The sequence below is a fragment of the Propithecus coquereli genome, unplaced genomic scaffold (assembly GCF_000956105.1).
Source record: "Propithecus coquereli isolate 6110/MARCELLA unplaced genomic scaffold, Pcoq_1.0 Scaffold571, whole genome shotgun sequence".
Classification (NCBI taxonomy): domain Eukaryota; kingdom Metazoa; phylum Chordata; class Mammalia; order Primates; family Indriidae; genus Propithecus; species Propithecus coquereli.
In genome coordinates this window covers 889,642-913,676 of record NW_012151630.1, presented here as the reverse complement: position 1 = coordinate 913,676, position 24,035 = coordinate 889,642, and the positions used below count along the sequence as shown (strand labels likewise).

The following is a 24,035-nucleotide window of genomic DNA, read 5'->3' as shown; positions in this document are numbered from 1 at the left end:
GCGGTGGCTCACGCCTGTAATCCTAGCTCTCTGGGAGGCCGAGGCGGGCGGATTGTTTGAGCTCAGGAGTTCGAGACCGGCCTGAGCAAGAGCGCGACCCCGTCTCTACTAAAAATTAGGAAGAAATTAACTGGACAACTAAAAATATATAGAAAAAATCAGCCAGGCATGGTGGCGCATGCCTGTAGTCCCAGCTACTTGGGAGGCTGAGGCAGGAGGATCGCTTGAGCCCAGGAGTTTGAGGTTGCTGTGAGCTAGGATGACGCCACGGCACTCTAGCCTGGGCAACACAGTGAGACTCTGTCTCAAAAATAAAAAATAAAAAAAGGAAAAAAAAAGAATGTGGTAGATCTATGAGGGCTGTCTGGAAAGTACCCAGCCATTTTCAATATAATGAGAGCATATTACACGGTTGGGTACCTTCCGGACAGCCCTGTATATCACTCTTGCTGAAGGATTTCCACAATGAACCAAGAGAAACAGCAGGGTACAGAGTGTGTGTGTGTGTGTGTGTGTGTGTGTGTGTGTGTGTGTGTGTGTGTAAAACAAAACAAAATGGCATTCACGCTCCCCAAAATACATACCAATATATGATTATAAAATATGAGAAGAAATATTTATAAGGCTTTTCCCTGTGGTAAGAAGTATGGTCATAGCTAGATATTAAGTAATTCGACCACCACCCAAAAACCGAATGAATAAAACACATTCACATCAAAACAACAGGTGCTGTATGACCTAATTTATATAAAACTACATGGTTTTGTACGTGTGTATGGAATAAAGAGATTCATAAAATTATGGCACCAAATTGTTAAATGTGATTATCTCAGGGTTGCGGGATTCAGATAACTATCAAAGAAAGAAAAAATTATTTTTCAGAAATAATTCCATAGAAGCCCGAAAATGCTTACCACATTGTCTGTGATAACAAAACAAAACCTAGGAAAATGGTGTGATGATGACACAATCTAACATTTTATAATTATTAAATAACCATCATGAAGACAGTTCTCATGGTGACTATGAGGATGGTATAAAAAAAGTGAAGACTGGAGAAATGCTGACACACTAAGGAGAAAAAACAGCACATTACGCTTCACACTACTCACACATACACACACGCACACACACACGATAACTGAAAACACACAACGAGAGGCACTGTGAGTGCGTGTGAGCACTAACAAGTGTTTGACAGAATGTGCCAGACAAGCCGTCTGAGCCTGGGCTTCTTCAGGGGAAGATTCTTAATTCTAATGCAATTTCCTTATTTATTGCAGGTCTATTCAGGTTATTTCTTCTTGAAGCAGTTTTAGTCATTTATACCTCTGTGCATTTGTCCCTTCACCTAAATTGTCTAATTTGTTAGCACAAAATGTTGTTCTATCCATTATTGAAATTGGGTGCTAAAGTCTCTATTATTGTGAATTGTCTCTTTCCCCCTTCAACTCTGTCAATTTTGCTTCTTGTACTTTGGGGCTCTCTTGTCAGGTATGTATTCGTTTATCATTGTTATGTCTTCTTACTGAATAATTATGTGGTCATTGTGAATGTCTGTCTCTAGTAATACTTCCTGTCTCCACGTCTGTCTCGTCTCCTACTGGTAAAGCCACCCAGCTCTCTCGCAGCTGCCGCAGGATGGTTCGTGTGTGTCCGTCTTTTTACTCTCAATCTATTTACGTCTTCTAACCTCAAGTGAGTCTCCAGTGTGCCTTCTGGGATCACCATCCAAATAAACCGCCCGCAGACAAGCCCTGGCTCAGGCTCTGCTCCCAAGGGGAAACCCAATCTAACCTGTAATAAAATCGACACACCCTCAGCACAGACTACCTTACCTTCCTTCTTGAATCTTTCTCTTTTCCATTATTCCTCATTAAATTCTCTGCATGCCTGGAAAGCAAACATGATCAAGGTCAAATTTATTTTTAAATGAAGACCTAAAAATTAAAACATTCTCCATATTAGTGAAAGCTCCTGTCAGTATTTTGATATGATTAAGAACTGCTATAGGTGGGCAAAGCATGTTTCATCAGAACTATGAACGCTGAAGTCTTCCCAACATTTTTACTATTTCAGCAGTAATTCAAGATAGAAAATATCTTCTGTAGGGAGAAGAAACTATGTGTTTTAACAAATCTCTGTGTGTGTGCATGAATCTATACCCTTTAGGAGTTCTAGAAATTTTCTATAATTTTATTAGTCAATCTCAAATACTATTTTATGTTTAATATAATATTTGTATTTCCAAAAGAAAGATTTATCTTGAAATATGCTCTATTTTTAATCATATTTTATATGTTAGTACAGACCTAAAATACTTTCAAAATTTCAAATTGCTTCTCAATTTCTAGAATTTACATTCATACCAATTTAATATAATGTGGTTTAACAGATATACAGAATTGAGCAAAAAAGCTTCCTTGTGCATTCTAGCATATTTTCAATATAAAATGTAGGAATCTGGCCCCCCAAGTAAGTGCTAGATTTTTTCAAACTTGTAAAAATTGGGGGAAGACATTTAACCTGAGTTTTCCTAATCTATGAAAAAATTACAATATATGGTTGTCATAGAGAACAAATAAAAATCTAGGGCTTATATATAAGAGTTTATACATAAGCACTAACTAATCTGTAATCTTCACACAACCCACACAAAATCAGTATTATCATCACAGCATCACTGAAAGGCCACCCAGCATCACCACCAGGGGTTGACATGAAATTCCAGCCAAGGACGGCGCCAGGCCCTCGCACTCACGGCATCTCTGCGGCAGTGAGCTGAGAGTGCTTTCCCTGTGTTCACGATATGCAAACACTAGGCAGTGGGGGATGTGCTGGCACAACTTGTTTTTAGTGGGTGTGAACCAGAGCCAGTTTGCTCGAGCCCATAAAAGGGGCTGAACTGTCCACCCAGAGACACTCTGGCTTCAGGCAGAGAAGGGACTGAAGAGACTTCGAAATGAATTATTCTTTGCAAAGTGAGTGCTGATTTTCTAATTTTGTGTGAGCAAACATAAAACAGGCAAAAAATAAGCTAACAATTTATAACAGGTTTCCAAGCTCCTCTAATATACCTAAACTATACTATCCCATTTGGAGGGGATTAGATCTAGAATGAAGTGCATCTATCATCTGTTCCTATTTACTGGCTATCACTGGGCCCAGCAGGAAAAACTCATCGTCCAAGCATTCCGTGGGAACCACGTCACACGCGACGGTCAACTTAGGGCGCCTGCTCCTCCTTACTGGCTGCCAGTCCCGTCTCTTCTTGAACTTGTCCCTCGACTCCTGTGTTCACCGTTCTACCAAACAGAAAAATAATTACACAGCCACTAATTAGTATGTTCCAATGAGATGAGCACAGTTAGTGAGTGCCATAAAACAAGCACAGATTAAAATTTAATAGGTATTTTTAAATAACTAATTTAGCAGCTATTTTTAGTGAATTAGATAATGTCAGTGAAATGAATAAAAGTATATTATTTTTACAGGGTGATTACACATTACATCAGCAATAAAAGAATTATAGTCAGCCATTTCACATGAGCAACACATTATTTACAGATAAACCTGACTAGTTCCTTACACTGCTTAAAATGATAAACTTTCATACAGTATGTAACTATTTCACAGATCCATGCACCTATAGAAGAAAAATTTTAAACAATCTTCTCTTGAATTAAGTAAATTTTTAAAACTAATATTAAAACCATGAGATTATAAATCACTACATGCAGACAGACTGAGCTGAGGGAGCAGGAGGGGACATGGCCACCCCCAAGGTGAAGACACTGAGGGAGGGGGGAGGCCTCTCGGGGAAGACCACAGACCTGGGAGTGGTCCCCAGGCAGCACAGAGCAGAGTCCCAGGATTAAGTCAGAACTAAGAAAGATTAGTCCAGAGGGCCACACACAACACTTATCAACAGCCTTAAAAAGAGTTAAAAGTATCTAAACACTTCTCTTGGCTTGTAAATTCTACTGACAAGAAATCAACTTTAGGAAACAATCAAATACCTGCATTAAGATTTTCAACCTGCTCACTGTAGAATAATTTACAATTTCAAAAAAAAAGTCAATAACCTGAACGTTCAATGTTACAATACTTGCAAAATAAACGAGGTTATGAGCACATGATAGAACACCAGAGGACTAGCAATATCCCAGTATTAAAAAGTATTTCCCAAAATAAAGAGAAAAGAGTAGCATAATTCCACTTTTGCTTTTGTACAGGGTTCACTTATGCACAGAAAAAAAGAACGGCAAGGATATATGCACATATTACAAAATATGTCATCTCTGGGTTAGGACCATGAATAATTTTTAGTTTTTACACTTCCCTGTATTTAAAAATCTTTCCAAGATTAATCTTTCTAAAGTATAACTACATGTTTAACAGAAGGAAAGTAATAAAGTTAATTATAAGAATTAAAGCTGTGTGGCATAGCACTGGGGGGCCACAGCGGTGGTGACGCTGGCGGGCAGGCTGCACACGGGCCGCTGACATGTCCAGGGACACCGACGACTGCACAGCGTTTGCACCTCCATTCTAGAAACCCACGCAGCACTCGGGAAGGTGGGCGGCCTGCTAACCCCAGCGCCCTCGTGAGGCAGAGCTGGGGCTTGAGCCCGCACTTTGTCATCGAACCTCTGTGGCGCTGCCACACCACCACGCAGCACTAACGCTCAGGACAGGAGAGTCCTGGTGCAGAATCAGATATTTACAAGAGACGTCTGAAGTCACTACTTCCAGGAGCAAAAAGTAGCACGCCCCGATGCTCAAGAGGATAAAAGTGTGGCCAAGAGGATAATACGGAGATGAGGTCACTGGTCAGGCACCTCAGAGAACGCTTGGTATATCTGTGACGCTTACACACACTCTATCTCTAATGGATAAGTAGAGGGGCTTACAACAAAAGACACAAAACTACAATTAAAATAACAGGTCAAAAACCACTTAGAAAAAGTGAGAGAGAACCAAGGAGAGCAGTCGTCCTGGTTCATATCTGCTGCCCTGGCCAGTCACTGATCGTGCCCTTGCACCTGACGGTCACCTCAGGAAAATCATCAAATGCTAAGCTAACACAGTGACCAAAAGTTAAAAAGTATCTTTTGGCCACGCAAAGTGGCTCACACCTATAATCCCATCACCTTGGGAGGCCAAGGCGGGAGGATCACTTGAGCCTACGAGTTCTAGACCAGCCAGAGCAATAGCAAAACTCTGTCTTTTAAAAAAAAAAAAAATTATCTTTTGAGTACCCGAAAGTCAACACACACAAAAATATTAATTATATAATGCTCAATAATCACTCCTGATGTTATATTGTATATTTGTTTGTTTGTTTTAGAGACAGGGTCTTGCTCTGTTGCCCATGCTAGAGTGCAGTGGCATCATCACAGCTCACTGCAGCCTCAACTCTGGGGCTCCAGCAATCCTCCCGCCTCAGCCTCCGGAGTAGCTGGGACCATAGGCGCCACATCAGCACACCCAGCTGATTTTTCTACTTTTAGCAGAGATGGGATCTTGCTCTGGCTCAGGCTGTTCTCAAACTGCTACCCTCTGGCGATCCTCCCGCCTCAGCCTCCCAGAGTGCGGGGATTACAGGTGCGGGCCACCCCGCCCGGCCGAAGCTTTTGTTCTGTTCCCAGCTGTATCCTCAGCACCCGGAACAGTGCCAGGCACACAGCAGCCATGTAAATCATCTGAAAGGAAATCCGTTGGTTGTCAGAACAGTCTTTTTTCTAGAATTAATTTTGAAGGCAGTGGTTTTACAAAGATGCAGAAAAATGTTCTTCATGGATCATTTTTACAGCTACCCTTTATAAAAGCCAAATGTATATATGGAGACATGCACAGAAAGGCATTTCTGGGGGTAAGTGAACAAATGTGACGTAAGCACGTCCTTTCTTGTGATTAAATTCGACCTAGGAACGGGCCCCGGGCAAGTTCAATCGCATGTTAGCAACGGAATCTAAGTGGTGAGTATAGGGTGTCTACTCTGAAAAATCTGCCAACTTTGCTCTATGTTTGAAAACATTCATAATACAATATGTTTGGAAAAGAAATGAAAAATTTCTGATCTAGGGAAAGATATTTACAAAACAAGAATGAATACCTGTCCCTGAGCTTTTTAATGGTAGGTACATCAGGAACGTAAACCTACTATGAGGCGGGTTAGAGGGACGTCCACAGGCTTTAGACACCATGTTTGTAGGGAGCAAACTGGTACCTGTTACCACGGCTGAGGCGTGACCAGACAGAGGCTGTGGGCTGCGGGCGGCATGGGTGTCTGAGGGCCAGCTCTGGGCAACGCAATGCGGGGAAGGACCCTGTTCACTGCACAGGGCAGCGCACAACACAGGCTGAGGCCATGAGCCCAGCAGCAACTACTCCTAACAAGACTGCTTCTCAGTCTAGACGCTCCTGGCATTAACCCAGCGGTGTCTGGTTCTTAAGACACACACACGTGCCTTGCTCGACAGCAGCTATGTGTTGCTTCCCCAGCAATGTCAATCTGCAGTGGCACGTCTGAAGTCCACCCCAGAGGTCCCCAGCCTCAGATACCACCTGAACCACTTTAAAGGAAGCCCCACAAAGAAATCGGAGAATAAAACCACGTGAGCTTCAGATTCTGAAAAAACAGAGCAGCAAAAAGTACACGCATGAGAACAAAAGATACTACAATGAGTCTATGAAAATATTAAGCAATTATAGAAATTAAATCAATATACATGGAAAGAAAATTAGATCCTTTGCAATAAACATTAATTGTTTTGCTAAATTATTCACTTAATTTCCACTTTAAAAAATATCAGCTTCCTTCTTAACGTCAAATTACAAAATTTTGTCATAGATTTCAAAATCTGTTAAAAGTACAATCACAACATAATGAAAAGATTTGACTTCCTATTTCCGAGAAAATCAGTAATCCCTTCTATACTAACCACATAATGTTACTGGAATCATGTCTTTACCAAGATTGCTACTATTAGGCCACAAATCTGCTCATGCTCTAGCAGCACTAAGGCCACGCTGCTTCTCGAGGATGCCGATCGCAGGGTGACCTACCTTGGGCTCCCTTTTCTTATGCTCCTCTCGCGATGATTTCTCTTTTCTCTCCGTGTTACTTCGCTGCCGCGCCTCGTCAGCAGGGAGGCCTTCTTTGTGGCGTTTCTCCCTGTGTCTCTCCTCCCCGTCTTTGTCTGAGAAAGAATTGCTTTTTTCTTTGGAGTACTTCTCTCTCTTTTCCCTTGTGCTGCTCTTTTCTCGGTGTTTCTTCTCTCGATCTGCCTCTCGTGGCTTTCTATGTCTTCTCTCACCTTCTTCCTTGTACAGCCAGTATTTGAGAGGGTTTTCCCTGCTGTCCCCGTACTGCAACTGCAAAACACAAGCATGTCAGACGGAGTGCGGTCGGCCTCCATGTCCGCACACTCAACCAACCTCAATAGAAAATACTCGGGAAAAAAACTGTGTCCGTGTTGAACATGTACAGACTTTTGCCCCCCGTCACTATTCCCTGAGCAATACGGTATAACAACTACCTCCACTGCATTTACAATGTACTAGGTGCTGTGAGTAAGGCAGAGAGAATTTAAAGTGCATGGGAGGACGTGTGCAGGGCGATGCAAACGCTGCACCATCACATCAGGGACTTGGGCTCCTGCACTTTGCATTCAAGGGAGGTCCTGAAACCAACCCCACACGTACCGAGGGACAGCTGTCCTCTGTCTTTACACGTTATGATAAAAGCAGGGAAAATTACAGCACTGCCACTGCCCCCTCCACTCCCCTAGGCTGCGGTCAGGTATCTTCCTAAACATTTAACCTGTTATCCTCCGGAAAGAAAAAACCCCATTCACGGCTCTGGTCCCGTCAGCTGCTGCTGCCACCTGACAAAACAGCAGAGACTCTGCAGCCGCGCTTCCCGAACTCCAGCACGGGAACAACGTCCACACCCCTCAGCGAGGCGCTAGGCATGCAGTGCACCCCTCAGAGCCGCGCCCTTCATTCTTTTCCCCCTCATGGCCCAGGAACCCCCACCTGTGAAAGCTCTGTGCGCTCTCCAGGAAGATGCTCTCTCCAACAGCAGCGACAGCACCAGGCTGCCACCTCCCCTACACAGACGTGTCACCGCTCTCTTTCTTAATCAGTCCCACCCAGATGGAGATTCTTGAAAATGGGGACCACTGTGTAGTCATCTCTGCAGCCCCCAGAACACTCTGGATGCTCAGTAAGTATCTGGTGACATTCATCACAAACTGTACAACAGGTTATTATTAATATGATGTGATATTTTTGGCTCCGACTCTGAGTTCCGGCAGCACCATCGCCATGCCCAATAGACCCTCACCCTTCACACGGGACTCCTCTGCTCACCCCCAACCAAGCACGCTGGATTCCTGGTCCACAATGCCCTCCACACCTCTCATCTCCCTGGGGTTCCCACTCCCCGTGAGCCCCAACAGGCTCTCACCTCCCTCCTCAGTCCCCCTGACACGGGCCACCCTGCTGTCCTAGAGAACACACTGACCAGCTCCCTGACTGAGCTCTTCAGCTGCACAGTCAGATCACCATCTCATACCAGTCACCAAAACAACCTCCATGGGAATCAAAGATGGAAGTCTTAAAAATGTTAAAGACGGACCGGGCGCGGTGGCTTACGCTTGTAATCCTAGCTCTCTGGGAGGCTGAGAAGGGTGGATTGTTTGAGCTCAGGAGTTCAAGACCAGCCTGAGCAAGAGCGAGACCCCGTCTCTACTAAAATTAGAAAGAAATTAATTAGACAACTAAAAATATATAGAAAAAATTAGCCGGGCATGGTGGCGCATGCCTGTAGTCCCAGCTACTCGGGAGGCTGAGGCAGGACGATTGCTTGAGCCCAGGAGTCTGAGGTTGCTGTGAGCTAGGCTGATAGCACGGCACTCTAGCCTGGGCAACAGAGCAAGACTCTGTCTCAAAAAAAAAAAAAAAATTTCTTTAAATAAAATTAGTCAGGCATGGTGGTGTACACCTGCAATCCCACCACTCTGGGAGGTCAAGGCACATGTGCCAAGAGAAGCGATACACCTGTATCAATGAATATTAAATTATGCAGCCATTAAAATATTATATGGAAATATAACTCAGAAAAGTGCTCAAAATGTATTAAGTTTAAACTATTTATAAAACAGCAAAAATCTAATTTAAGAAAAAAATGAAAATGTTATAAATACACACACACACACACACATATATAAACCTGGTAAAATACATCCCTAAATGTTATCAATAATCATCTCTGGGTGAGAATTAGACAGTTTTTGTTTTCTTATCATTTATTCATATCTCCTAAATTTTCTAAACTAATCACTAAGCATTACCCGTGGAATAGGAGAACAAAGAACTGACTACACCTGGTGCTTTAGACCTTCCCCAGGCCCTGAACTCTGGCTTCTGAGGACAACGCTTCAAACCCCCTGCACTGGCAGCCTCGGAAAGCCCTCCCTCAACCCGGTGCGCACCTTCCTCTCTCGGTATCTTCTTTCTCTGTCTTCATCTCCTCTTTCTGAGTCTTCATCTCTCCTTTCTTTCTCTTCACTTCTCACTTTACTTACTACAAAACATAAAACATATTTTTAACACTCCCAAATTTTAGCACATCAAGATCTTCTAACACCTTGCTACAGACTTTATTACACATTTCATATTTATTAACATGTATCAAAAAACATTCTTCAGGTTGGGCACGGTGGCTCACCCCTGTAATCCTAGCACTCTGGGAGGCCGAGGCGGGCGGATCGTTTGAGCTTAGGAGTTCAAGACCAGCCTGAGCAAGAGCGAGACCCTGTCTCTACTAAAAAAAAAAATAGAAAGAAATTAGCTGGACAACTAAAAATATACATATATAAAAAATTAGCTGGGCATGTAGTCCCAGCTACTCGTGAGGCTGAGGCAGAAGAATTGCTTGAGCCCAGGAGTTTGAGGTTGCTGTGAGCTAGGCTGACGCCATGGCACTCTAGTCAGGGCAACAGAGCCAGACTCTGTCTCAAAAAAGAATAAATAAATAAAAAAAATTCTTCATTAAAAACACATTCTCCAACTCAAGAATGAAAAGTTCTAGTATCAAATTTAAAATGAAACAAAGAGGAGATAAAATGGCAATCTAAGAACAGATAGTTCTTCCCCTCTCCCAGTCTGCTACCGCGGCAACTGGCAGATGTCTGACTAACCCCTGGAAGTCCGCAGGGGCACCAACAGAACAGGATGCCTTGGGGTTCTGTGCCTTGGTGGGAGAGGTACACGTGGAAGCAGAGCCATCTGAGGAGAACCAGCCTAGCTGGCCAAAGTTTCCACCAACTGTGAAGCTCCGAGGAAATGCTCTTCCCCCCAGGTGTGCTGAGCAATGAGCGCAGCCCCCACTGCTGAGGGGACAAAGGAGGCAGGAGGCCCCCGGGCATCTAAGAAAGCCGCCAGGTGCCCCCCACCCCAGCGCAAGGCTGTAGCGTCAGTTCCAGTGGAACGGGAGGCTGATGCACACGGCCCAGGACAACCACAGGAGGGCCCGGGGATGGAACAGCCTGCGTGGACTGACGCCCAAAGCACCATCCCACACAGAAAGCCAGACTTCTACTTCTGAATCTGCATGACAAAAAAATCACAAGGCTTAAAATTAGGAGAACTGACCATTTAAAAGATGAGGGCAAACCAAACTTTGAGAGATCATTGAGACAAAGTTCATTCATTCACAAAGTATTCTCCAAGCACTGACCACCTTTCTAGGTGTCTGGGATGGAGGGGCCAAGTTCTGGGTATATTGTCAAGGTGAGCGCACGGGATTCTCCGAGAGACCAGAAAGAAAAGCACAGAGCCAAGATGAGTCCCAGGGTTTCTGACCTGAGGATGGAGGGGTGCGGCTGCCATCAGCTGGAATGCGTGTGGCTGTGGCAAAGCTGGTTCTGGAGATGCCAAGAGAAGCTCAGTCTGGGGCATATTAAGTGGGCATTGTCCACTAGACATCAGAGCACAGGTGGACACACAAGCCTGGAATTCAGGGATGAGGCCCAGCTGGGGATAAAAACTTGGAAATCAGGAAACAGATAAATGGTATTTAAGACTCTGGACTAGCTCCAGCTAGCGAGGGAGAGGGGTGTCTGCAGCAGGGGTCTGAGGACCGAGCCGCGTACAGGCCACACTTCACAGATGGGGAGGGGGTGATGACGACAAATGATGACAGAGAGAACTCTACCGAGTCTAACGTACAACTATGCTTACTGGTATAATTCCCTGCAACACTGCGCTGTAAAAATAAGAGCAAGTAGCAACAAAAAGAGCCATCTGAGAACAAAAGGTTTTCTCAGAAATAAATACCAAAGACATCAAAAGTAGTAATTTTAAAAAGAGGCATTAAATAGTAAAATAGTTATTGTTAAGATGAATTAGAGGTTACCCAATTAACCCACCAATTCCACCCCTTGGTATATACCCAGCAGAAACACGCGTGTGAATGCCAGAAAATGAAGAGTAATGTTCTCAGCCTTATTTCCAATAGCTAACTCTGCAAACAACCAACGGCCACAGCCGCAAGCGGACAGAGCTTGGTGTAACTACACAAGGGACAGTAAGTAACAACGAAATGAGTAAAGGTCCCTGGTTTCCATCATTTTCATAGCCAGGCCTTCTGGCTATGAAGTTACTACGTATTCTTCTAATACGTTCCTTTTTCACTTACGTTAGCCTGTTTGAACTTTGTATAAGGAGCATACAAATATACTACCTATTATTACTATATAACAATAAAACAGGGAAGAAACTTCTGTTGAGGAGGGGAAAAGAGTATGCATCTTTATCTTAGAATTCCTAGGAACTTAGCTAAATAATATTTATGTGTTGCTTAAAGCTGATACTTTTGAGAAATACTTTTTATCAAAGAGCATTATTTTTGCTTACTTACAATGGGGATGGAGATTTATTGTGGTATTAAGTCTAAAATACATTTTAATAGTAAAACTCTAGCAAATAATGAGAAAACTGTCACTCTCCTCATTGACTGAGTTTTTAAAATATCAAAAAGAAAACAATGATAAGAAGCACACACAGAACCCAGGGGCCTGTAACTTCAAACCCACAGCTGAGACACTTATGAAACTACAAGAGAAAACACAAAGACGAATGGACATTTCGAAAGAGGGAAATGTCCCAACGGCAAGAACCGTTAAGAGAAATAGAGCTGAGCGACACCTGGGCGCACAGACTCACCTGAGCGGCCTGCCCTCTCCGCCCGCTGTGGCAGCTGCTGGGCCCGCGCCTCCCGGCCCAGCAGGTTGTGGTAGGCGGGCGTCTGCCAGAGCTCTTCTCTCCTGGCCCTTCTGTCTTTCTCCTTTTCTCTGTCCTTTCCTTTACCGTGAGCCTTTTCTGCATCCTGCTCTCGGTGTTTCTCTTTCAGCTTGTCCTTCTCCCGCTCTTTTGCGTCTTTTCTCCTCTCCCACTGCTTTTCTCTGTCTCTGTCCCCGAGAGGACTCTCCTTGGCGGTGTGAGCCTCGGCCGTCCTCTCTCTGTGCTTGGTCTCGCGGTCTGGACCCCTGCACTTAGGCTCCGGGTGTCCCAGGAGGTCCACCTCAGACTCCTTGCGCAGCTGCTTCTCCCTGTGTTTCCTATCCTCCCTGGGATTGCCCGCCTGCACGGCCTGGAACAAGAGAAAAGGGATCCTCCAGATTTCCATTCGGCTCTTAACGTCTGAGTGTGAGATGCATACGCATTTGAAGGACCTCAAAAACCCTTGGGTGGTGAACGCCTGTAGTCCCAGCGCTCTGGGAGGCTGAGGCGGGAGGATCGCTTGAGCCCCAGAGTTGGAGGCTGCAGTGAGCTGTAATGACCACTGCGCTCCAGCCTGGGTGACAGAGTGAGACCCTGTCTTTAAAAAAAACAAAACCACAGCAAAAACCCCACATTGGATTCAACCACTGCCCAGTCCCAGCAAGAGCGGGTCTGACTGGGTGTTCTTAGACACTAAAGGACTTGGCATCACACTCGGCATTTCTACAGCTGCCCACTGGCACCCCACAGATAGAAAAAGAGATACTGAGGCTGTGTGGTAAAGTCACTGTGACAGGGACCGCCTGTGTCCTACAGAAAGCACTGTGTCCTTAAAAGAAAACTCTCCGGAGGACTTGACCTCAAGCCCCTACCCCCGCCCCACCCTCCAAACCGCTGAACTGAGATCTGCTCGCCCCAGAGCAATGCAAGGACGCCCAGGGCCATGACAAGGCCCCCTGAGCTGGTGGGGCATCAGGCTGGACTAACACACGTGACCCGCTGTGGTTCCAGAGGGATTAACCACACGGCTTCATCTTTGAGTCAAAACACCTCTGAAATGAGCCACAGGTAACCAAAGTCGTGCAGCATTGTGAACCGGGCATAACTGTCCAGGGAAACCATGCAGGCTCCCACGGGGTCGCAACTTAAATCCTCAAAATACATTACCCGTAGGTGTCTCCTCAGGTCCTCCGCTTCCCAAGTGTCCTCTTTGGTTCTTCTCTAAATAGGAAAAAGTATAAAGTCAGGATTTTTAAAGTTTAAAATAATTAATTGTATGTGCTCTGGTAAGCTGCTTTTTCATTAGGTCATCTAAATCAGTGGCGATTAATTCTGGACATGCCAGAAAATACTTGTCCACCTACTGGAATAAAAGGTAATAGAAGTATTATTCAGTAGTCTGAAAATGACCCACACTTATAGAATGCATCCCTTTGGCTGCTTCCAAAACAAATATTACAAAATAAAAGTGAAAACAAGTCACAACAGCAGTTGAACAACAGATCGAGGACAAGTGCTTTGTGGGTTTAAGACACACGGTGCCAGCCCAAACTGTGCCTGTGCTCCTTGGGCTGCAGGGGGGCTCCTCCCGGGACGGAGGGCGCTGCAGGGCTTGCGTGTGGTACCCACCGCTCCAGGGACCCGCCGTGAGGGACAGAGGCAGCTCCAGGGGGCAGGCGGCCTGCGCAGGTGTCCCAGCCCAGGGCCAGCCATGGGCCCACACGCCACCATCACTGGCTACACAGGAGGGGCGAGATTCCAAATGACCCGAGACATCTGAGGAGTACCCGCCCCAAACCCAGAGCCTCCCCCGCCGAGGCCCCGGTGTTGGGAGCAGAGTCAAGCCTCCCTGCGGCAAGTTGTTGGGTTCCTCATCCACAGATATGTGGGCAGAATCAAAAGGCTGCTGTTGTTTTCAACAAGGCAATAGCCCCTGGGATGCGTGGGTGGCAGACAACATGCATACAGCATGTGATGCACACCAGATGCTACACGGAGCCTAACACGTTATCTCAATCTCACAGGCCTACTAGGAAGGCTAAAGACTCCACAAACGAGGAAACTGAGGCACAGAGAAGCTCAACAGCTTTCATTTCCAAAGTCTTGCACACGGCCAGGCACAAAACAGGAACTGAATAAATATCTGTGGAATGAATAAAAACAGGGAAAGGCTGCCTGTGTCCTCTGACCCCTGGGGAAGTGGGCAGCCACAGCTCCCAAGAACCCTTGGGCTGACTCAGCAAACACACGCCCAGCGCCTCTTGAACACCGAACGCACTCCTGACACAGGGACCACACTGACAGGCAAAACCCAAGAAAAGTCCCTCCCTGCAAAGACATTTGTTGTTTCTACCACGGAAGTACCAGCTGCGGTCGCATAACTCATCTCTCAAGCACAGATCACACTCCTCCAGCTGTGCCCTAACCTTCAGGAAAGGAAATCTGTCTCGGTCCTCGCTGTCTCTGGCCACCGAGCGCTGTTGGCTCATCACAGCGCCTCACAAATAGGAGGCCCTGGTGAAGGAGCGCCTCAAGACAGAGTTCGTCAGGGACCCCAACTGTTCCAAGAATTTAAGAGGGGATATTAAATTAACATGTGGTGGTCTGAAAATATTTCCACTGATTCTTCAATGACCCTTCCTTCCCAAGTAAGGCAATTCCTCTTCCCATGAACGTGGGCTGGATTCAGTGACTCACTTCTAGGAAAGAGAATAGGATGGAAGCCGAGCTATGACTTCCTAGTCAGGGTCTAAAATCAAAGCTTCCGCCTGGCTCTGCAGGCTCGCTCTGGGAGAGCCCGAGGCACCGCAGGGGGACACTTGGGGCTGGAGAGGCTGGAAAGGCCACGTGCAGAGGCCAGCGTGGCCCAGGAGCCTCCTCGGAAGGCCCCGCAGTCCAACTGAACCTTCAGGTGACATCCTAACTGCACCCTAATGTTCCACCCAGGCCACTGCCAAACTCCTCACCTCCAGGAACCTGAGGATAACAAACGTTTGTTGTTGCTTTAGGGCAACAACAAACACCCTCACCCCCACCCAGGACCTGCCCTATCATGGTGCTACTCGCCTCCTAGGACCACGGCAGACCTGCCTGTGGTCCTCGCGGCTCAGATTGATGCTAGTCTCCCTGACCTGGGCATGAGCCTTTGGAGGTAGAATGGCAGCTTAGGCTTCTCGGACATTCCTGTGCCATAGTGCAGCTCGCCCCTGTGCTGGACCTGCCTCACTGATGACGGCATCACCCCCAAACACACCCACAATGCAGCCCTGCACCCCCAAGTAAGACACAGCTCGGTAACAAAGCTGACCTCAGCTGAGCAAAACTAATCAAGGATGGTTTCTTGGGGAGAACGTGACAATATTCATCCTCACAATTTCACTGCCCCTTTAAGAAACACTACCTTGAAGGTACAAATAGAGTCTGGGATGTGTGTTTCAAACAAGAGGCAGATGTAGTAGACCAGACGAGAAATGAAAACTTCATTCGAAAACATTCAGCTTTTCTAAGAACAGAATGAAATAGCACTGCAGCGTACTGAAACGGTTAACACCACTAGCTCGTGTTTCATATCAAAATAAAAAGGGTAGAAATTTATTTTAATAAAAGGATAACCTAAACACACACACATTTTTACCTCTTTCAAGCTATAATTACTAAATTTCATGATAATAATAAACTCACACATTACCAATTGTTTGGTACGTAACAGTAAATTTAGAAATTTGTAAAATTTTCATTGAGCATAAAAATTAATACGAGTCATACACACTGCAAGCAAGATAAAGTGTTTTTAAAGAGCTACTACTGAAAAAAACTGTCACCACTCTTATCAAGCAGATGTAAAGTGTGCAAACACAGCATAAACTTTTTCTAATAGCTATGACACACAGAAACTTGGTATGATTTTAGTGCAAATAAAGAACACAAAACTGCTTACATTAGCAATATCAATTATGTGAGCGAATAATTATATTGAAACAGACCAAAGGAAAAGCTTAGTGTAAAATAAAAAGTATAATAAGCAATACCAAAAAGGTACAATTTTATTCCAATAACCTCATGAAACCTTTATCTTTCCCCTTACTTTATGAAATAAACTATACTAATCAATTCTATATAATGCTATAATAATTACATACTTAAGTTCTATAGACCAGTGGGCTAACTTCATAAAAAGTTAATGACCAATTTGCAACTTGAAAATGTATTATAGGTATTCATTAGTTGCCAGGAAATATCCATCCCTGAAGTCTGTTGCTTTTTCTACTTTAATGTTTATTTATTAAATGTGTATCAGAATAAAACCCCTAGGAGTGATCAAATGTCAAAAAAATAATGAACGGAAAAACACCCACAATAGACAAACTGCCATATATTAATATATTCAGAACACCACAGATAAAGATTATAAATCTTCTGGAGAAAAGAAAATGTTACTTATAAAGATATCTCACCAGCCAAAATCACTGGTTTTAGAACAAAGTGTAATGCCTTCGAAGTTCCAGGAAAATTATTTTGATCCTAGAATTCTATGCTGAGCCAAACTCTTAAACAAGTATATCAGTATAATAAAGATAGTCTTAAAGTTTCTCCTCCTATATACTCATTGAAAAAGGTATATTGGGATATATTCCAGGGTGGGGGCAAAGAGAAGGGATTTCAAGAATGAGAAAGATACTAGATCCAAGGAAGAGGAGGCCTAGCCCAGAAGTAAAATGAGAAGGAATTCTCAGATGATAGCTCTGTGCAGGTCTAGAAAACAATTAGTCCCAATGAGAAGAGAAAGTCAGTGAGCTCTGGGAAGAATGTTTTTTAAACTGGGTTTCATTAAACAGATAATATTACTGATTAATAAACTAGAAGACATATCAATGAAGTTTAAAAATAAAAAAGAGCATATGTTATTTTTTGCAAAAAAAAAAATCCAAATAGAAACTAACAAAATCAAAGAAAGACAGGGTCCAAATATGAAGCAAACCACATCGCGGCACATTAACTGAATGTAAGAAAAGGTGAGCTCTTCGACCCTGATACCAGGAACACTGGCCTTTGAGCAGAAATAGTGTAGGGACACTCTGCATTTTCTCTAGTGGTCCGACCACACTACTTGGAACGCTACTTACATAATCACAGTGTTACAGTGTGTACTGGTCTTCAATTTTAAAAATCAACCTATGGAAACCACAGAAAACACAAGCTGCAGAATAACTAGTGGAGATGTAAAGGGAAAGGACAGAAAATGACGGTAGATTTAAGGGGGCATGGAGGTAGGTTAGAGTAGGGCAGCAACTTCCAGCCTTCACGAACGGAAGTTAAAAGATACTATCTAAGGTCGATACGACACCAAATACAGATTAAAGAGCGTTATTTAACACTGTGGAGGCAGATGGCAGGAAACACTAACCGAGAGCAGAGGGAGCGGCCCAGCGCCCTGCACACCGTGTCTCACCGACCCTCGCGGACGCCCTGCGACGTCGCTACCGCCACCGCGCGCACCTTACGAATTAGGACCTAAGACTCGTTAAGTAACTTTCCCGAGGTCACAAGAGTAAGGACAGAAGCCAGAATTCAAACGGAAGCAACCAGACTGCAATCGCAACCTCTCAAGCCGTGGCAGGCAACATTTAAACTGAAACCGACTAAAACTAAACACTGAGGACGCGGCTCCACAGCAGCCGAGGCGCAGGCGCGGACGGGCGCGGGCACGCGCGTGCCGGTTGGTGCTGCGGCCTGCCCCAAACCGTGAACAAGGACGGGCTTCCCCGCAGCGGGCGCCTGGACCGGCGTCCTGCGCCGCCTCAGTTTCCCCGTCCGCGTTGGGCACGGAGGTCCCGCCGGGGAGCGGCTGCGCGGGCGGGGGAGCGGGAGCAGCTGCCGGCCCGGCCCCCGGCCCCGCATCCGAGAAGGCCCGCCGCGCCCGGACCCCGCCTCGCACCGACCTTCCCAGGCTCCATCGCTCCCCACAGGCCCGGCGGCCGCAGTATCCTCGGCCCCGGCCAGGCTCGGGCCACCCCAGGAGGAGACGAGCCGGCTGGCGGCCGCACTCTCCTCCCGCCGGGCCCGGGCCTGCTGCGCTGAGATACCGCGGACGGCGCGTCACGGGCTCCTAGCAACCGGCAGGCGGGAGTAGCAGAGTGCCGAGCAGTCGCTGCCCGGCATGCCCCGCGGCCGCTCTTAGTGCGCCTGCGCATTCCAGGCCTCTGGCACCCGCCGGCAGGGGTGGCTCAGGGCTAGCGGCGGCACATATCCCCGGGCCCCGTGCCCGGGCGTCTGCCGATCTCGTCCCGCAGACCCGACAGAAAGGAGAGAGGATCGTGAAAGAGCTTTACATCTGAATAAGGCTTTGCGCTTTGCAAATTACATTCCCGTATGCTGTCTGCGATCGGAGCAGCCCCGCTCGGAGGGCAGGAACAGAAGCCGTGGGAAGGGCTGTTGGACGGGAGGAGGGGCATGGAGGCGGTGCTCTGCGCCTCCGAAGCTTTACCTGCAGCTTTCAGTTGGGAGCCCACGCCGCCCCAGACCCAGGTCCGGCGTCGAGGAGGGGCCGAGGGGGGGTCCCGGGGGGGTGCCCAGGACCGACGTGGACGGGGCCCCGGGGGGGTGCCCAAGACCGGCGAGGAGGGGGACCCAGGTCGGCTAGGAGAGGCCGCCGAGGAGGCAGGAGCAGACTTGGGGGCCCTCGCGTCCACGGCAGCGGCTCGTCGGGCGTCCCCGTCGTCAGTACGTGCAGTGGGAAAGGGAAGGCGGGAAGGGAGCTTCTGGGAAGGCTCTGAGCAGGGCTGGTTCTCGCGGTCCCCTGATTCCCGTAGCTTAGATCAGCTCTGCGGGGCCCCAGGCGGGGTAGCCCCGCGCACCACCGCCCACCTGTGCTCACGAACTCGCGGCCGCTACCCCTTAATTAGATCTTAAATCCGCCCGTTTTTCGCAGCTCCAGCAGCAGGGCCATCCGAAGTGTCCCTCTCACGTCAGTCACTGCGCGCTTCTGTGGCACCTCTGCAGCCAAACAGCGACTTGGAGCTCCCCAAGTGCACCGTGTGCACTGGGCTTTGCGGGTGCTGTTTCCTCTGTCTCACTATATCCCACCGTCTCACTATATCCCACCGTATTTGCTGAATAAATGGATTTATGGCTTTAGAGGAACCTGAAACATTTATTTTCTGAATAGCTCGTTTGCCCATGGTTACATTCTATCATATAGTTGGGGTCATCTTTGTTGCTTCACTAGATGGCTTCTTGAATTCATCTGGTGACCTGAGAACTAAGAGTGCTGGAGACAGAAAGCTAAATAAAACACTCTCTGCACCTCTAGTGGCCTTAGTGTTAGGAGAGAGAAATGTGCAAACAACTGTTAATGTGAAAGTATAAGAGCTACTGTTAAAACGCAGTGGATGAGGAAGTGACACGTCCGCCCGGAATATAGGAACCAGGTTGGGAAAGGCTTCATTTCAGTTGGACCTTGAAGCGTAAAATTTGCCAGGCAGAGAGAGGCTGGGAAAGAACATTTTGAGATAAGAAACAAATAAAGTGTGCAAGCACAGACAGGAGAAAGTGTTTGGAGTGTTCTGTAATAATTTACTACATATTAATATATAACTGTGCCGTCCAATAGAGAATGCAAGCCACATGTTAATAATATACTAGTAGCCACATTTTAAAAAGTTAAAATAGGCCAGGTATGGTGGCTCACACCTGCAATCCCAGTACTTTGGAAGACGGAGGCATAATGATCACTTGTGGCCAGGAGCTCGAGACCAGCCTGGGCAACAAACACAGTGAGACCCCCGTCTCTACAAAAAGTAAAAAAACAAGCCAGGTGTGGTAGTGCACATCTATAGTCCCAGCTACTGGGGAGGCTGACGCAGGGAGATTGCTTGAGCCCAGGAGTTCAAGGCTTCGGTGAGCTGTGATCACACTACTGCAATCCAGCCTGGGTGACAGGCCCTGACTCTTAAAAAAGAAAAGAAAAGAAAAAGAAGTTAAAAAAGATGAAATCAGGCTGGGCCTGATGGCTCATACCTGTAATCCTAGCACCCTGGAAGGCCAAGGCAGGATTGCTTGAGGCCAGGAATTCGAGGCCAACCTGAGCAAGAGCAAGATCCCATCTCTACAAAAAATAGAAAAACTAGTCGCGTGTGGTGGCACACACCTGTAGTCCCAGCTACTCTGGAGGCTGAGGCAGGGGGATTGCTTGAGCCCAGGAGTTTGAAATTGCAGTGAGCCAAAATGACACCACTGTACTCTAGCCTGGGTGACAGAATGAGAATCTCTCTCTCAAAAAAAATCAAATTTAACAATATAACCAAATATATACAAAATGTTATCATTTTAACATACAGTATATATTGAAAATACTGAGTTATTGTACAATCTTTTTATAATACTGTCTTCAAAAATGTGTATTTTACAATTGCAGCACATCTCAGTTCAAACAAGCCATGTTTCAAGTGCTCAGTCACATGTCGCCAGTGGCTTTCAAACTGGACAGCACAGGTCGACGGCACAGTGTTAGTGTAGGTAGAAAAGGGAGACATGAGCAGAGGAGATACAGAACGGGCCATGTAAACAAACGGATACTGACAAGAAAACACTGCAAGATTAGGGTAGCCCGTAGGTGTCACAGAATATTAGCATAAGGAAAGTGAGACATGAGAGAGAATACTAAAACACGCAATGCAGACAAATGGAATGCCAAGTAAGAGAACACACTAACAATAGCAAGACAAGGGCAACCACAGCTATCACAAGAAACATAACAGGAACAACACAGGGCACATTATACATTAGTTTGCCCCCTCCCCCCATGGGCTTTGGACACCACACATCCAAGCCTAACTTTGATAAGGTGGAAAACTGCCCCCGCCAGACATCCCCATTGGTCAAGAAAAAAGAAAAAAAGAGCAGGTCACGAAGTAGGAGAAGCCAGATGAGAAAAAGGGAGGACACAGAGACCGCACCACTGGCATGTGTGCCCAATCGTACCCCCACCCCACTTCTGGGGCGTACTATTGCTTGCTAATCTTCCTTGGCAGTCCGCCTGCATGCCTGGAGGTGCGCTTTTGCTTAATAAACTTTGCTGCTTGGGTGCTTCAAAACTGTCTCTTGCTTTCATTCTTCAAATGCGAGAAGACAAGAACTGAGGAGTTCAACAGCTGGTAACAAGAGGATGTGTTTTGTAACTGGGTTGGGGGGGACGCTGGGAACAAGGCTGGAATGGGGGAATGATCCCATTTGTAAAGGGCCTTGAATGTCAGGATACCAAGATTTAAATGTGAGGCTGGCCAACACCAAGTCCTGACAACGGAAGGGAGGGGAACGTAGTTGCAGGTGGAGAAGGAGTGGAAGCCCAGAGACGGGTGGGAGCTCACAGCCTCCACTGCATCGCGCTGGGCTCCACTTGTGGGCCAGACTGCAGCTCCCCAGAAAGCGCTGTGCTCTGCCCACCCACAGGCCCTCCTGCAAGATCTTCACCCTCCATCCCCCGGTCTACCACACAGCTGACCACCGTCCCCAGTGTCAGCCCTGCACCACCCCACTGCAGACTTCCCCACTTGGGACCCATATCCAATTCATTTGTGAAGAGTTTTCCCATGTCCTGTGTCGTGTAACTTTAAAAATTAATTGCAGTCTCTCTCACTAGAGTGTAAACTAGTTTATAACTTCAGGTTATAGCAGAAATAACAATTTTTTCACAATAAGCAACTTTGTTGCAAAATGTCAACCACCTTCCTGTCATCCTTTCTAGGTTTTGTAGTCACATGAATAGTGTTATCTTAGAATGCCAGTATATACAGACAGGCATTACACAAAGCCCACCCTCAGTGTTCAACACAACAAGACCTTTCCACAAAGTGGCTGAATCGTGAATTGCCCTAACGTTGGCTGTGGAGTCCAGGTGCCTGCGTCCACGACCCCAATCAGCCTCTCGGCAGCTGGAACTTGGGTGATTTGTTTTACCACCTCGTGCTTCGGTTTCCTCTTCTACAAAAGTGGGACTTGGCCTGGTGTGGTGGCTCACGCCTACAATCCCAGCACTTGGGAGGCTAAGGTGGTAGGATCGCTTGAACCCAGGAGTTTGAGGCTGCAGTGAGCTATGACTGTGCCACTGCACTCCAGCCTGGTGACAGTGAGGACTCCATCTCTAAAATAAATAATTTTTTATAAACAGGAATCACTCTGCACAGCAATTGTGAGGATCAAACGTATAATTATGTAAAGTACCTAGCATGACACCCAGTAGAAACTAAGCACTCATTGTTAGTTATTAACAATTTTATTATTGTTTTTATGTTATTACCTGAATTAAAAGCATTTATGGAAGATGAAAATATGTGGGATGCCAAAGTTATAGCCTCCCTTTGTAAATTTATAAATTATCCATCATAATTGGAGTACTTTTTGGAATTTCAGAGGCCAGTTAACAGTCCTCTCTCTACCAATGAAGAGGCTGCGGTGGGTGGAACTCTCCCGTTGTCCATGCTGGCAGCGGCTCTCCTTGACTATGAGGGGCTGTCAGGCCTGTCATCAGGCTACTAATCAGCATACTGAGCGAGTCAAAGGGGGGATTATCCTGGTGGTCCTGGCCTTAACAGAAGGAAGACATCAGAGGGCCACTCAGGATGTCCTGGAAGAAGAGGAAGTAAACTGCTATGTTTTGAGAGCCTGTGGAGGGGCTGCATGGAAGGACTTGAGGGTGAGCCCTGGCTGAGAGCCGGCAAGAAAATGGGACCTCGGTCCCACAGCTGCAAGGAACTGACTCTTGCCCACGACCTGAATGAGCTCAGGAGAGGACCCTGAGCTGGAGAACCAGCTCAGCCAACACCTTGGTTTCACCTTGGGAGACCCGAGTAGAGGACTCAGCTAAGCCTGCTGTATATCCTCTTCATTACTGAGAAGAACCAAAATGGAGCTTGTCACTTGACACATGGCTTTAGTTGGGGCCTCTAACATATCCCGTCTAACCCAAGCTTCCCCTCCACCCGTACAGAGCTGCCTCTGAGGTTCCTGAAGACAAGTGGCTTCAAAGAGAAACAAGCCCAAAGAAGCTGAGCTGTATTCTGTAGATGTGCGGACACAGAGACAAGCACAAGGCGCAGAGATGATTGCTCTTAGAGAGAGAGATCACAAAAGCCTTCTCTGAGGTGGAGATACACAGATTGGGTTTTGAAAGAGGAATAGGAGCTTGCCATTAGGTCAAGATGGAGAAGGCTGGTTCAGGCACAGAGAATAGCAAAGGCACAAAGATCGGCAGCAGCGTGGCTTGAGAAGAATGACACCGTTTAGGGAGGCGGCTGGAAATGAGGCAGAAGTCGGGGGTCCTGTTTTGAAAAGCTCCATCATGCTTAGGAGCTTTGATTTTACACCATAAGAAAAGGGAACATTTTATAAGCAGGGAAGATACTCAGTCAAACATGCATTTTTAAAGTGGCCATTCAATGGAAACACGGACTTTTAAAAATAAATTTCACAAAAACTTCAAACTTAGAGAACATATGCAAGTACAAAAAACCCTCTTATCTCCCCAACCAGATTCCCACATCAGCTCACAGCACATTTGCCCCACTCTTCTAGAAGTCTCTTCCCTGCCGTCTATTATCTGTCTACACACATTGTCACTATCATTAGTCCTTTTCTGAATCATTTGAGAAAGTGCTTCGCATGATTGCTCATCACTTCCTATCTTAGTGTTCCTGTCTTTGTGCTGCTGTAACAAAATACCTGAGATGAGGTAACGTATAATTAAC

The 24,035-nt window shown here is 46.4% G+C and overlaps 1 protein-coding gene across 1 annotated transcript in view; it reads right to left on the bottom strand.

Annotated features, from left to right (window-relative positions):
• WDR60 (WD repeat domain 60) overlaps window positions 1–18,315 on the bottom strand; it is a 75,873-nt gene extending 57,558 nt beyond the window's left edge. The window contains exons 1-7 of the mRNA XM_012658104.1: window positions 18,234–18,315; window positions 13,462–13,515; window positions 12,238–12,664; window positions 9,504–9,595; window positions 7,072–7,380; window positions 3,250–3,305; window positions 1,839–1,893 (exon numbers count right to left, since the gene is read on the bottom strand). Coding sequence (XP_012513558.1) covers window positions 1,839–1,893; window positions 3,250–3,305; window positions 7,072–7,380; window positions 9,504–9,595; window positions 12,238–12,664; window positions 13,462–13,515; window positions 18,234–18,248 — 1,008 coding nt within the window. The 5' untranslated portion in view covers window positions 18,249–18,315. The remainder of the gene's footprint in view (window positions 1–1,838; window positions 1,894–3,249; window positions 3,306–7,071; window positions 7,381–9,503; window positions 9,596–12,237; window positions 12,665–13,461; window positions 13,516–18,233) is intronic.
• Between the last annotated feature and the right edge of the window lie 5,720 nt (window positions 18,316–24,035).